This window comes from Alligator mississippiensis, chromosome 2, assembly GCF_030867095.1.
Source record: "Alligator mississippiensis isolate rAllMis1 chromosome 2, rAllMis1, whole genome shotgun sequence".
Lineage (NCBI taxonomy): Eukaryota > Metazoa > Chordata > Crocodylia > Alligatoridae > Alligator > Alligator mississippiensis.
Genome location: NC_081825.1, coordinates 143020310 through 143036094, shown reverse-complemented (window position 1 = coordinate 143036094; position 15785 = coordinate 143020310). Strand labels below are relative to the sequence as shown.

The window sequence follows — 15785 nt, the reverse complement described above, 5'->3', positions numbered from 1 at the left end:
CTGGGAAATATTATTACTTCTTCATAATAGGGTTTTACCTAGAGACTCCAATCAGGGATAACTAACCACCCATTTAATGAAATGGGCTGTGGTGGCGGGGTACACCCTCGGGGGCTGGAAGTGCCGGGGGCAGACCCCGATGCTTCCAGAGAGGGGAATAGTGACCCTGATGCCACTGCAAACTTACCGAGGCGGCAGACCGGGGTGGAGAAAGAACCGCGCGAGCCAGCGGTGAGTCAGCTCTTCAAACAGCTGTTGATTAAGCTGGGTGGCGGCCAGCTGATTACATCAGCTGAAGCCGCCACTGCGGGAGATTCAAAAACCCCGCCAGAAGCTGGATGTGGGGTGGAACCCAGCTGGCAAGACACCGGGCCAGCTGAGGCCCAGGACGCCAGTATGAATGAGCCCTCTGGCTCTGCCCCACAGAGAATGGGCAAAGGCAGCAGTCAGAAGGTGCCTGGGACATTGCAAACTGCAGTCCCAGAGCACGAGAGGCTTGCGGCTGGTGTTTCTCCATAGGGGAATGTGATTGGCCGCATCCACCCTGGCCCTTAAGCACCCATCTGAGGCCTCAGGGCCGGGGTAGGGATCAGGGTGGAACCAAGAGGTCCAAGGAGGTGATCCTCCCCCTCTATGTGACACTGGTCAGGCCGTGGTTGGAGTACTGCGTCCAGTTCTGGGCGCCGCACTTCAGGAGGGATGTGGACAACATGGAGAGGGTCCAGAGGAGGGTCACTCACATGATGAGGGGGCAGCAGGGCAGGCCCTATGAGGAGAGGCTAAGGGACCTGAACCTGTTCAGCCTCCACAAGAGAAGGCTGAGAGGGGATCTAGTGGCCGTTTACAAACTAGTCAGAGGGGACCAACAGGCATTGGGGGAGTCCCTGTTCCCCCGAGCGCTACCAGGAATGACAAGAAATAACAGTCACAAGCTGACAGAGGGTAAATTTAGACTAGATATCAGGAAGCGCTACTTCACTGTCAGGGCAACTAGGATCTGGAACCAACTTCCAAGAGAAGTGGTGCTGGCTCCTACCCTGGGGGTCTTTAAGAGGAGGTTAGATGAACACCTTGCTGGGGTCATTTGTCCCCAGTACTCTTTCCTGCCATGGCAGGGAGTTGGACTTGATGGTCTGTCAAGGTCCCTTCTGACCCTACCAACTATGAAACTATGAAGAGGAAGAGGGGTGGGCAGGCTGAATCCCCAAGCCTGCGCCCCATCCACATTCGAGGAGGTGGAGGCGCCTCAGGGCAACAAACGGGCTGTAGCCCAGGACTGGTGTGGTAACATAAAGATCCACGCGGTTGGCAAGTGGACAGGGTGTAGGGGGGGATGTGGAGCCCCAAGAACATCCACAGCAAACCCATGAGTATCCCCGTCTTCGGGTCAGGGGGAAAGAACACCACTGAACCCCTCCTTTTACCATTCTATCAAGTCATAGCAGGCAAGTCAGGGGCCCAGACCACAGAGTAGGAGGATACTCACAAGTGCCAGCCAAGGGTGCCACAAGGGTCCTTTCCTCAAAGAACTTACCATCTAAGTACATGGCAACGGAGAATTACAATACAGTGATGGGAAGACACAATGTTACAATAGGGCAATTAGAGTTCCCACAACACATAGTGCACACTTAAGTATGTGGATGGTATTTTACATGAAACAATCGGATTGTTTCTGGTCAAAGTGTGAACAGTTTGTGATAATTCTTTAAGCTTTATTTTTTTTAAATAGCTCCTGAGGCAGCCATGCTGACAGGGATCTGGGATAAACTGCATCTTTAAGCAATACCCATTTTTTTACTCTAAGGTCCAAAAATCCCAGTAGCTAAATGAATACAGTGAATTTAATTTAGGTGGCTTTCAAAATAGCAAGTGTGTAAGGGAGAGAGGTAGTGAGAAAGAGAATGTGTCTATATGCAGAAGTGAGATATGAGCTAGAATGAAATATGCCCATATAAGCATAGGATGTTTGGTCCAATACCTCTTCAGTTCTGCCTGGCCTGAACTCCACTTTCTTGGAGCTGGGTATATAGTCAATTCCTGGACTGGCAGAGGGTGGATCAGAAAGCCGAGTGGCGCACCACACTGACGTGGGGGTTGACAGGTCTGTACCATGCCGTATAACAGGGATCTCAATGGTACCTGCATTTCAAGTTAGACATATTAGAGCCAGAGTTAGAACACAATTACATGCCAGAAAGTTGCATCTTTGTTGTGTCAATAGGCCACAGCTGACTCCACTCCTATTGGAGGGCAGGATGAAAAGGTACAGCTGGAGTGCCACTACAGCTGCCCTTTCCCCATATAACGTGGGCCCAATCCAAGGCTGAACCATCTCACATCATCACCTGGACAGTGGTATTTCTACCAGAGGCACTTTGGGGTGATGCACAGGATTAAGGAAACTGCTACTGCATCCTTACCTGCATCCTCACTGACCGTGAAACTAGCATTTCCCAGGAACACGGTGGAGGCGTCATTGGGGCCACTGATGAGAACTCTGGCTGATGCCAGGCTCCCAATGCGTGCATTGTCAGAGGCATCTGCCAGGGCGATCTCGAACTCCTCCTCCTCCTCGTACTCACTGTCATCAATCAGTTTGACGTCACAGGTTGACATGGTGACGCCAGGTCCAAAAATGACACGGTTCTCATGTGACATCCCCCTGGATTTAAAGTCAGAGCCAGACTCCAGGGCATAAAGGCTGCTGCCCTTAGCAGATTTGGGAGTAGTGTAGCAAACAGCTGACACAATGCTGCTGGCATCCCCTACAACACAGCATACAAGGGGACAAAAGTATTACTGTAGGCCAGTGGTTCTCAACCTTTTTGGACTTAAGGTAACCATCACTTGATTCAAGGGACCCCTCTGCAAGTTTTGTGAACTGAATGGCACCCAATTTCAAAAACTAATTTATACATTACAGTGCTTATCTCCTTAAACAAGGGCTGGGCACTAAGGGGTGAGGGACTGTCCAGGCAGCACCAAGCCTGAGCCTGGCTTATCTGCTTAATTTATCTGCTTATCTTCTCACACCTCGAAGCATCCTTCAGAGAACCTGGTAGCACCCCAGGGTATCTTTGGCAACCTCATTGAGAATCTTTGCTGTAGTCAAAACTGCATTGGGTTTCATTAGCTGGATGAATTCAGATATCCAAATATCTTCCACTGTAGCTCCTGGCACATGGATACAATATTTAGGAAAGTGGCCTGGGGATATTCCCCCTACTTTGGAACATGTCCAGGAAGTGACCTAGCTTTAATGGAAAGGAGCATTTTGAATTTAGCCAGCCTGGTCCTGGATATTCACTCCAAGCTCTGCACTGCTGCCAGGTGTTGCAATTACTCAGAAATCAGTGATCCAGTGGGGCAGGCCTCCTAGCACACACTGCAGTTGTGCTCTGTGTGGTGCTCCATGCCTGGGTTGCAGAGAAGCAGTCAACAGACACAATGGTTTGCTCCTGTTTCAGCTGCCTTTGATTGCTGAACATAACAGAAGGGAGGAAAAAAGGCAACCGGGCTCTCCTCATTCCCCGTTCTCCCTTCTTTTTGTTTTTATTCTTTCCAATGGATAACTGTAGGCTTTTAGAAAAACAGGAAGCAGCCCCACCTTTTTCGGGGGGCTTTGATATTTGCCTCCTCAGAGGAAATATTAGCTCGCTTATCTGGGAAAACTAACAAAGGGCAGTCGCACAACAAACCTTAGCACTACTTCCACTTATCTGGTGGAAGGGTGGATCCAGGATCCAATCAGTAATCAAGTGCCATCTGAACACCGCTCATTGCAACATTCTAAAATTATGTTATGAAAATCAAAACCATAGGTAGCAAAACCCTGGATTTTACACACTCCTGTCATACAAAGGTCAGTGACTTGCATTTAAGGTAAATCTTACAGCTGACCACAATTTATAGGTGTGTGCTAGTGTTGCTCAGCATTAAAAGCAGGAGTTTGAGGATTAGGGCTTCCACATTGCACTCTTAGGTGTCACTGATCTATTACAGGACAATTTCATTTGATCTCAATGGGATGGACAGAGTTTTACCTTGTAATGTTGGTTATACATCTAATTTCTCCCTAACCTGTATGTCTCGGCTTACCCATTTGTAAAATGGGGATAAAGAAATATACTAACACTTCAAACTTTAATTAATTACTGTCTGTGCTGACAAATGTGGTAAAAGAGAACATTATTATTATTTTGTTATATTACTGTTATATTATTATATTACTATTATATCATGACATTAAATTATATTATTACAATTAGTATTACTAAGAACTCAATTATTATTATTAACAACAAAACAACAACAACAACAACAACAATAATAGTAATAATAATATGGCATTCAATACAACAAACCTTTCCTTTCTATGGGTGCAGACAGGAAGCCAGCACTCTCATTGACATAGTAAGTCTTCCTATCAAACTGTAAAGTGGGCTCATCCTCTGTATCATTGATGACGACTTTGGCCTGGGTGATCTCGCCCAGCAAAGCATAGGCTGGCATACTGAGCTCAACAGTGAAGCTCTCAATGTTCTCAAAGACGTCATCATCATTTATGAGAACAGTGCAGGCCTTGGTGTCCTCCCGCTCATCAAACTGCACCTGTAGAAAAGGGAAAAACAAGGGGCACATTGTCCATGAACCTCCTTACTCCATTTTGACAACAACAAATGCACCAAACCTTTCATTGTACTCTCAGAACTGCTGTTCGTTTGGTGTTATGTAGAGCTGTATTTAGCTTATATTCATCTGTAACCTAATCCAAACCCACTACATCCCAAGATGAAGGCTCCTGGTGACTTCCAGGGGGCTCTTGGATCATATTTTCAAAGACCTCTTTGGACTGCAGTATCAAAATACTGTCCTTGACCTGACTCTTCATTGCCTTGCGCCTTGTTCAGCCACACACTCATCTGTGGAAATCATGTGCACCCAATTTTATTAGTGTTTGAACAAGGTATAGCATAGAGATGTCAAACTCATTTGGCCTCATGAGCTGGATGAGTGATGTGGGGCTTCTCCACAGGCTGGATTGGGCCCTTAGACCCCTCTTCTCCTCCCCCATATACCTGATCTGGTAGCTGCTCCAGCCAGTCCAGGACCTGTGCTGCATGCAGCGCAGATCCCAGAGTGTCCAGAACAGACGCAACATGGGGCACAGTTTAGCTGAAGCAGCAGCCATGCTGCATGTGGTGGCCATCCCAGCCAGACTACATCACAGCTCAGGAACTGCACAACATATGATGCCTACTCCAGCCAGACCAGGACCCCTGCTGTACATAAGTGCCTGTGAGTGCCATGCGCAGCTGATGTTTTGAACTGGTTCAAGTGGCTGCCACATGCAGCGCACATCCCAGAGCCGGCATTGGTGAGATGCAGTCTGGCCACTGCATGCAGTGCAGCTGCTGCTCCAGCCAGACCATATGGCACTTGTTTTGGCTGCTCTGCGATCAACGCCACACATAGCACAGATCCCAGGCCAGCTGAAGCAGCCACAGGATCAGGTATGTTGGGGAAGGTGAAGGGACAAGTGTGCTGGATCTAGAAGTGCCCTATTCTGTTCCCCCTGGTGGGTCTGATCAGATCCAGGGGTAGCACCAGGGGCTGGATGGTGGGACTCTGTGGGCTGGATCTGGCCTGAGGGCCATATTTGACACCCTTGGTATAGGACCACACAAGGTGCAAGGCACTAGAGAAGCATGCCCATTTCTGACATAACACTCATTTTGTAAATGAGCCTAAATTTAGAAATTTATGATTCAAAGTGAGGTCTGAGGAGGCATAGATTTTAAGGCCAGCATAGACTGTTAGATCATCTCATTCGAACTCTTGTATCACAAGCCAGGGGACTTCAATTAATAGTCAGTGAAATAACTTGTGTGTGACTAAAGCATACCTTCTAGGAAGGCATTCAACCTTGAAAACCATGGGAAACTGGAGTCAACCTTTTCCCACAGTAGACTGTTCCAACAGTTAATTGCTCTCACTGTGATAAATCTGTGTTTTATTTGTCATTTGAATTTGTTACGCCTTAGCTTCCCACCAGTGGCTCTTGTTATATATCTGTCTCCACTAGATTATAGAGCTTTTCAGTATGTGGTGGTTTCTCCCCATGAAGCAACTTATTCCCCCTGAAGTCACCTTTTGATCTTCTTTTTGAAAAGCTACATGGATTGAGCTACTTGAGGTTCTCACTGTACAAGACTTCTCCAGTCCTCAAATCATTTTTAAGGCTTTTGTCTGTTCGCTTCTCATTTTTTACTTATTTTGCAAAATGAGGATGCTGGCATTAGACATAGCATTCTAGTATAAGTCATGTAGAGGGGCAAAAGCTCTCCACTCTTACTCACTGCTCCCTTCTTTACATATCCAAGGATGTCATTAATCCTTCTTCCTCTCAGTATAGCACTGAACATTGTTTACCCATCATATGTGCCCCTTAGACATTTTCAGAAGCTGGGGTAAATTAATGAAATAGAATCAAGACATCCCAGGGCAACACAGATTAGATTTAAGCAAATAAATAGTCCACTTGCTGCATAAATAACCAATGACTTCTTAGCAGGTCTGAGTCAGATTTTCTTGGTTTTATGGAGCGTTTGTATACCGGCTGCTATAACATGTTGAAGCCATCATGTACCCACTTCTGTTGCTACTCATGCTAGCTAAATTATGCTAGGGTAGATCTGTTAGTACATGGTAAAGTCAAACTTTCATGTTGCTTCATAGATGTACCGAGAGTTTCCTAACCTACCTGGCCTGCATACTCCACATAATCCTGCTGTCCTGGTTCTGAATGGATGCTAGAGCTGGAGGTGGCACTGCCCTGTTCTGTGCGGCACAGGACAATGGCATATTGGTTGAGGTTTCCGATCCTCTTCACTGTGATGCTGACAGAGCTGGCTTTTTCGCTGATGTTGTAGCTGGAAATGTACAAAACACAAATGCAGGAGAGGTGTTAATGAGCACTGCCTAATGCGGTATTGGAAGGCTCTCAGGTATGCTAGTGATGAGCAGGATATAGGAAGCTGTACAGAAACAGAAGTAAATACCCCATATGCTTGTATTGATACCAAGCAACTACAAATCAAGGCTCAATGATGCTTTCAAGGAAGCAAAGCTGAGTAAAAAGCACAGAGGAACTGGCAACAACATATGGATATTGCTTCTACAGGCCTTAAAATATACAGCCTTCCCAAACTTAGACAAATTTTCTATCCCCCACTATATGCATCCTCTACACCTAGCACTTGCACACTAATTCTGAGTAGGCTGAGACTGCTAGTTGCCATTTGGCTTCATTCCAGAATCATTACTGGAGATTGTGCCTTATTGTGTGCATATGTAGTGATAAGTGGCCTTGGTTCTGATGGGGACTTCTGTGTACTACTGAGGTATAATATTAAATTAGGGCAACTTATCCCAACAGGATTGTTTTCATGTTACAGGTCAAGACACATTATGATACCACTGAGGGAAAACAGAGAGCCAAACTCAAGGGTGGGTCTAAGATGGTTCCAAACCTGCCTTCTTGTGGTGCCTTCAGCTTATTACATCAACTTTAGATAATAACCAGTGATGGTAAGTTACATCTCAACCCACACCACCTCTGAACAGGCCCCAACTTGTTAGCAGAGTAGTCTAGGAGGGCTGCTTACCTGGTATATTCAAAGCTGATGAGAGACCACTGGATATGGAAAATGTTGTCACTGACCATATTGGGTTTGCTGTCCTTCACTAGAAACTGAAAGCTGTCCATTGTTTCCTGAATCTTCTCATCATTCAACACGTATTGAACCAGCCCCAGGTTCACATCCTCTGTCAGGAAGAGACTTCCAGTGAGCCAATCCAGAAATTTAACAACAGTTTTAGAAGTGAACAAAATACACATGTGTATACATGCGATCTTGTGGAACTGATCCTGATCATACATTTTATATCTGTTCAACTGCTTGTTATTTAGAGTATGTGCCATTAGGAATCACACTGAAGCTCTTCCTTTCTCCTTTCAAAAACTACTTCATCTTTTCTATAACAGCTCCAAAAATTTAAAAAAGAATCAAACTTGTAGGATTTTGTTAAAGTACTGTATTTACTCTCAAACCACATGCACCTTTCCCCCCAAAATTAGTCTTCCAAAATTGGAGCATCTTAAGCAGGAAACGGAATTTTTGCTCAGAAAAAAGCACCCCGCTTTGATTCCTTTTCACTCAAAGTTTATAATTAACTGCCAAGCAGAAGTAGTGGCATTTCTATTCAGGCAGCTGAGGGAGTCAGATGACTTAATAGCTCATTGCTCTTCACTCCACAGTTTTTAACAACAGTCACTCCTTTTCAGTGGTCTTGATATTCCAGTAATCATGCTAACCTTTTTCCTGGCAATTTTGCTGCCTGCTACCTGCTCTTGGTCTTTCTTCCCCCATTTCACAGCCCTACAGACTGTTTTCATCTCTTTTCAAATTTGTAGATCTGCTCATGAAGACCAGCCTTCATCAGCAGCTCTAATTTGAGCTTCTGCCTGAACAGAAAAGGGAAGATGAATGAGCTGAAGATTTGGTCCCATCCTTGTTCTATATAGTCATCGCTCTTTTTTTTCTTCATTCAGCCTTCCCCGAAACACAGTTCTTTATTTGGGGGCATGTGGTATGCATGCAAGAAAATATGGGTAGTTTCACTTGGGACGATTTTAATACAAATTTGCTTTAAAACCAGCTCACTGAGTTCTGGTCTCTATACTGGCACATCCCTTTTAAAGCTTTTATCTAGCAATGGAAATGATCAGTTGTTCTTGAGCTTTTCTACTGCATTCGCTTCACTGCTTGATCTCACCCATAAAATAATGTTGCTTTTCTTCTTTTGCATTTGCATAGGTTTACTGTATATAAAATGGTATACATGCGTCTCAGCAGGTCTGTAGGAAGAGAGAGAAAAAGAACCCTGCCTATTTATACAGCACCTAGCACAATGGGGCCCTGATCTTGTTTGTATTGAGAGTATTCTCATTCTGACTAAGGGTCAGCTTAGAGCCAACTACCCAAAAGGGAACATGCAGCAAAAGTGCTGGGACTCAGTCTCACAGTTACTGCCCTCCTTCTGCTTTGCTCCTGGGGGAAAGTATGTTGCCATAGCAGTGACTGACTTCCCACCTTGTAGTGCTGGCCTAGCTCTGCTGGCCAGTGAGGCAGTATACGTGTGTGTGTGTGTGGAGGGGTGGCGGGCATTCATTCCATTCCCCTGGTAATGGCAATGCACATCTAGGAAGTAGGGCTGTGCTCTGTCTGCCTCAGACCTCAACCCCCTTCTTGCTTCTCTTTGTGGCCAAATGCAACAAAGAGATGGCGGCTTCTAAGGACCCAAGTCCATTATGCAATTGAGACAAGTTCCTAAGTTGCTCAGGCACCTTTGAAAATACCATCCAGTAGCACAATTGAATCCAAAGGGGTCATATTCGCAATGCCATACTTATGCCAAGCTGTCAGGCAGATGCTAAGCAGGAAGTCAGAAACACATCACCCCAGCATGATAACATTCTGCATAGGACAAGAAGGACCAGCACTAAGAATTTCAGGCTCCATTTTAATTTTTTGCCTTAAGGGTTGCACTCAGATATGTTCTTTCTCTTAAGGTACAAAACACAGGTGGAAAAAACCAATGCAGTTCTTCACTTGCAGCAAGTCCAAGCTATAAGTGTTATAAAATCTCAGAAGCCTTTGAAAGTCCAGCCTCAAAGCAACATAGCTTGAGATGGAAAAAAATACCATTCTAAATGCATGGGAAAGGATGAGAGAGCACAGCAGAAATCTCCACATCCAGACATGGGGCAGCTGGGGCAACAATTACATTCAGATGCAAAATCCACCCTTTCTGTGCCAAATCAAAACAGATTTCTGTGCCAAATCTGGAGCCCCATAACTAGCTCCAAGGTAACTGGGATTTGGATGTGGGTCTAGCTCTATGGGGAAGGTGTTATTTCTTTAAGGAAAAAAAAGGTAAAGTTCATTTGCATTGTAAATACAAACAAGACTCAAGACAGGAAAGAAGGACCTGATTCTCCTTTCCTCACACATGGGAAAGTCGGTAATTGCTCTGAGGTCTGCAGTGTTTACAGAGCAATTTCAGTCCCTCTGTGTAACCCATTTTGACAAGGGAAATGGGCATGGATGGCAGTAAGGCAGGGGGCAGTGACATGCAGTCCTGATTCCCACTCCCTTACCTTGAGTAAAGGTAGTCACAGCTACTCCTGGTCTCAGCTTGCTCTCCACATAGCCATGCTTGGGGCCAGCTGTTATCTCATAAATCAGCTGCTTGTCCTCTGTGTCGGGATCCATTGTCAATAATTCCTTCTTGGTGATCAGATTGGTTGCCTGGATTAAAGCCACAATGAAGTAGTTAATTTCTTGAGATACTGCATAGCTTGTCTGATTCATGGGCCAATCAAAGTAATCCCCCTTTAGAAGAATACTTAGGGAGGGAAGACTTAGGGAATTGACAGACAAATGGCAGCCTGAGACAGACAGAGACAGTAGAGACTGGCCATGTTTTATACAAAGCCTAACAGTACAGAAAGGTTTCTGATTCAGATTCAAATCTGATTACTTTGAAGATGAATTTGTGGCCTGAATAAAGGAAAACTCATAAAGCTGTCATTTTTTGTTTGACTTGGCATGACAAACCTTTCTAGTTTTGTGTGAAAACAATAATTTGACACGTTTAGTTCAAACACAGCTCAAGCTTGCTCATGCCATCATCTAGCTTTGCCACGAAGGCTGAAAACTTTGGCAGGCCTGGTCCACAGTTTGGTTTTAGGAAACATGTGCTAATCCTGTTTCCCTGTCTGCTCATGTATGTATCTCGGTCTCACTCCACTTCCTTAGCGCTTCCCAGGTGCAACATGAATGGAAAATAGTGGCAATAAAACCATTTGATGTCTGTATAATGCTTTTATGCTTTTAATAAATCAGGCAGTTTATGTTGAAGTAGCCTCTTAATAATGTGCGACGCAACCCCATTTTGCTATGCATAACCTTGAGTTTCCTCTGTGGTTTAGACCAAGTCCTGAGAAAATTGAAAGGGGTACCAAGCACCACCATCTTACTTGGCAACTTAGCAGAACAAACACATATTAGTTGTATATTATACAACTAATAGAAGGAAATGTTTTCAGTGAAACACCTATTGTAATGGCTCCTTTAAGACCCAAACATTCCAGCCACTGTCATCAGAGTAACAGAGAGAAAACATGCCCTCTGCTTTTTTAAGTTTTTTCCCCTGAGACCAAAAGAGAGATACCTGAACTTCTGCTACTTCTATAAGAGAAAGAAATTCTAGGGTATCTGAATTGTCTTATACATCTCTCAGTATATCTCTCCTCTTTCTCTCTTTTTCTCACACAATCAGGCTGAACACAGGAGATTGGTCACCTTGCCATCCATGTACTCCAGCCACTGCAGGCCCAAGTTGGTGACAATTCTGGGTGTCCCATCATCCACGGGGAGAATGTCCACTTTGAACCGCTGGGGTGCCGCTGTCACAATCTGAGCAGGAGTGGATATTAATACATCATGTAAATTACTGCCTCAGGTTAAACTCTGAAGATGTTGTTTAGTGATATAATTTTTCCAAATGATCTAGAAGATTCACAAGCAAGGAATAGGGCATATCCCAGGGCCTGAAGAACTTACAAAATAATTGAGACAGAACACAAACAAAGAAGCAGGTGACAAGCATTGTGTCCCAGGAGGGGATTTTCAGAAACATTCAGCAACAGTCTCATTCTAGCCCCAGCTGAAGTCAATGGTAGAACACCCACTGAATTCAAACAGAAGTAGACCACTGCTGAGAGCTGTTGAAACCTCCTCCTAGAGTAATACAAAGGCTTGTTTTATAGTGGGGTTATAAAAATAATAATTATTTCCATTATAGAAACCCCAGTCAGAGAACAGAGCCCAGTTGTGCCAGACATTGCATGAATAGAGAATAACAACAGGGGAAAAAAACCCTAGTACTTCCACTTGGCTGTAACTTCTAAGGTTTCTTTTTAAACATTCCTATCACACTTTATATTGGGAGGTAACTTAGAGGGTTATACATGTGAGACATGGTAGCAGGAGGGAGCAGGGAAAAGCTGCCAAGACAAAGGCATTGGCTGCAGAAGGGAAGTTGCTCACAGGCCAGGGAATGGAATGTGGCCTGGGCCTAACCCACATGTCATTCAAATCTCCTGGAGTATCATCCCTAACTTCAGTAGGTTTTAGATCAGTCTCTATAAATGGCATTAAAGCATATATCTGGCACTCTCTATGATCAAGGAATCTGCAACACTGCTTGGCTGTGTTGGATCATGCACGTGCATGCAGCCCTTTGTAGCAATTAGATTATTTTCGCATTTTAAGTCATCATGCCATGCTACAGAAATGGGGTCAAAGGCAGATATATTGCTATTTAACAGACACTTTCAAGGAGCAACTAACCCCTCTCATAACCCTAGTTGCCCTTTCCTTAACTGCAACAGAGGATGCTCAGAAATCCATCGACTCCTTTCTTTTATTTCATATGCTTTTGCATTACCAGTGCCTGAAAGGGAGGGAGGTCCTTTGGGTAAGGCAGGACTGGGACTCAGGAGATACGGTTTGAATCCCAGGTGACTCCTTCCTTCAGAAAAGTTACTTGGGATGCAGCTATGGTTCCATTTGGGGTTTTCAAAAGCACGTACATACTAGGGCTGTGTGAAATTTTGCCAAGTATTTGTTCAAGCTCAAAACAGCAAAATTGAAACATAACAAAAAGTTTTGAAACAGCTTTGAAATGAAATAAGGGCACTCAAAACATTTCGAAAGTTTTGAAATGTTTCAGGTTTTAAAGCAGCTCAATGGCGGGAGGCAGGGGAAAGCCAGGGCTGCACTCTGGGAGGCTCTGCAGCCCCATGGAGCTCAGCCCAGCGGCAGGAGTGCAGTCCCCAACTCCCACTGCCAGGCTGCACTCTGAACAGCTCTGCCATGGCAGCATGAATCTTCCCCACGCGGCAGGGCAGCCTCCTGTCATCTGGCACGCAGATCCAGGGGCCCACACCCCCAGGAGCCCGGTACTGCCTGGCATCCCTCCTGGGGGTACAAGCCCCCGGATCTGCACACCAGATGAGATGAGGCTGCCTCTGTCACCTGAGACCAGTGGCAGCATGAATCTTCCCTGGCACTGGTTACGGGCTGCACCCAGCACTGGTCCCAGGTGGCAGGGCAGCCTCCTGTCATCCGGCACACAGATCCAGATGCCTGCACCCCTGGGAGGATTCCAGCACAGCCCCACAGCTCTCCCGGGGGTACGAGCCCCCAGATCTGCAAACCAAATGAGAGGAGGCTGTTGCTGCCACCAAGTGTAAGGAGATTTTCTTTGAACAGTCTGAGGTGCAGTTTCCCAGAAACCCCTGCATCTCTCTCCTTGAAGCTTGACAGGTTTCATGCCCTCAAAAGGGGCTACCATCCCTGCAATTTTCATCTGAATCAGGCAAGAAATGACAAAGTTTTCATGATCCCCCGTTATAGCCTATAGGGAAAACACTGAAACGCGTTGAAACAGTTTTGACGAAACGAAATGGAACAATGCTTCAAAATGAAACGAAACAATGAAATGAAACACTGTCCATTAAAAATGTTAAAATGGATGTCGAAATGAAACAATGGTGTTTTGCACAGCCCTAGTACGTGCCTAATTCTCACCAAGATCAATGGCAGTTAAGTGCCTATATGTTTTGGAAGATCCCACTAGCCTCCCACTGCCTCAGTTTACTATCTGTTCACTGGGGATAATACTTTTCATTTTTTCTCACGCTCTTCCTCTGTTCTACCTAGTTAGGCTTTAAAGTTATTTGGGACAGACTGCCTTTTACAATTGGCAAGATGTCTAGTGCATTGAGGTCCTGATCTGATTCTCCCACTTATTTTCCTTATTTTTGTTATTTTCAATGGATACCGAAATCAATATTTTAAAAAAATTCAGAATATCCTTGTGAAAATTTTAATGGAGTGGCCCATGAACACATAACAATATTGCATTCTTTAAGTATGGTGTAGGGATACATTGCTTTGGGGACACATGCCCAATATCTGTTTAGCAGAGGACACACTAAAAGAAGAGATGAAATGAGATGAGAATTAAATTAATACTCTATGATTTCAGTCTATGGGTCTCAATGACTTTCACTGCGGCAAAGTAAAATTTTCAGGGTTGTCATTCCACAGGACTATGATGGTCTCTGCACACAGAGCAAAGGAACATTGCATTTCCATTCATTTAAAGAATGCTTTCAATTTTTTTAATGGTTCAGTACATCCTAGAACATGCAGTAAACCTTCTGCCTTCGGGTTTCAGTGCTTTGGTGTTCTGGGACAGAATCTCAGCAAGTATGAACTGGCATAAGACTAATAAATTCATTGGACTACACCAATCAACACCTAAGGGAGAGCTTGTGCTTTGAGTATTTTTGCCTGTAAGACTGATGAGCTAAGGAAGCTTTGGGGGAGGAGAACAAACAGAGGATTCACAGAAGAATCTATGGTGCTCATCGGTCCGATATCAGATTGATACCGATACAAAGTAAACTGGCTGTATCAGATAGTGGCCCGATAGCCACAGCGCAGCACTCAGGCAGCAAGGAGCACATCCAGCAACATGGAGAGCTGCCTCCAGCTGGTAAGTCTGGTGCGGTAAAAGGGGAGGGTGGAGGGAAGAGGTGTGGGGGAGGGGCAGATCAATGTCCCCCACAGTGAAGGAGGAGGCAGGGGAAGGTGCTGCTCAGGTGGGGTGAGGGGGCCAGAACCACTACTCGGGGGGTGGGGAAGGTGGCTCCTGCCGCTGCTTGCACCCCAGGAGAGCATGGGGGGGGGGGGGAAGGCATGTGCTCCCCCCACCAGATCTGTGCAGGATGGGGCGAGCTGCAGCCAGGGCTGTGTGGAGCTCTTCTTGGCAGGGGCTAGGCTCGAAACAGGCGCCGGTGGTGCTGGAAGGATGCTGCATCCACCCCAAATTTCACTGCCGCTCCACTCCCAGCACTGCCAGCCACAGCCCCATCTCTTCCCAGCGCATGGGTGGAGGCAGGGTGTTGAGCTGGGGCATCCTCCCAGCACCGCCAGGGCCCGCTCTGAGTCCAGCCCCTGCCGAGAAAAGCTCCATTCAGCCCGCCCTGCCCCACGCAGGTCCAGGGGGCACACGCCCCCCACCCTGAGCCCTCCCAGGGTGCAAGCAGAGGCAGGAGCCGACCCCCCAGCCACAGTTCCCCCCCCGCCTGCCCTGCCCCGGCAGTGCCTGTCCCTGCCCCCTCCTTTACCCAGGGGGGCATTGATCTTCCCCCCACCCCGTGCCCCTTCCCTCCCCCTTCCACCATGCTGGAATTACCAGCTGCAGGCAGCTGTATCAGAAATTGGAACGGTATCAGCTGATATGCCTCGTTAAATATCGGCTATCAGTATCGGCCCAAAAATCCCTATCAGTGCATCCTTAATAGTACTGCTTTATTTTGGGCTATACAAATCTCTTTCTTTCCCTTAGAGCAGTTGAAAGAAAGTGAGAGAGGACTTTCCTCTCTCATTTCAGTGATTCAGGACTCCACTGGACAACTGCAAATTATGAAAGACATCCACAGCACAACCCTGATACTGTGCATGACCTTATAACTGACTCTACAACTGAACAGCATAGATGGAGAGAGAGCAAGTGTTTCTCCACTAACTTCATGGCAGATCCTTGGCTTGTGCTTTTGGCATCATTCTGTTCATGCTGAT

General features: G+C 45.9%; 1 protein-coding gene across 5 annotated transcripts in view; it reads right to left on the bottom strand.

Annotated features, from left to right (window-relative positions):
• The window catches only part of FRAS1 (Fraser extracellular matrix complex subunit 1), a 365258-nt gene that overhangs the window by 42120 nt on the left and 307353 nt on the right, over nt 1-15785 (bottom strand). For 4 of the 5 annotated variants that reach the window (XM_019498159.2, XM_019498154.2, XM_019498158.2 and 1 more), the window contains 7 exons: nt 11433-11546; nt 10226-10376; nt 7671-7830; nt 6767-6935; nt 4368-4614; nt 2424-2768; nt 1982-2142 (listed from right to left, as the gene is read on the bottom strand). In XM_019498159.2, coding sequence (XP_019353704.1) covers nt 1982-2142; nt 2424-2768; nt 4368-4614; nt 6767-6935; nt 7671-7830; nt 10226-10376; nt 11433-11546 — 1347 coding nt within the window. The remainder of the gene's footprint in view (nt 1-1981; nt 2143-2423; nt 2769-4367; nt 4615-6766; nt 6936-7670; nt 7831-10225; nt 10377-11432; nt 11547-15785) is intronic. The other variant, XM_019498157.2, reaches the window with a different exon arrangement.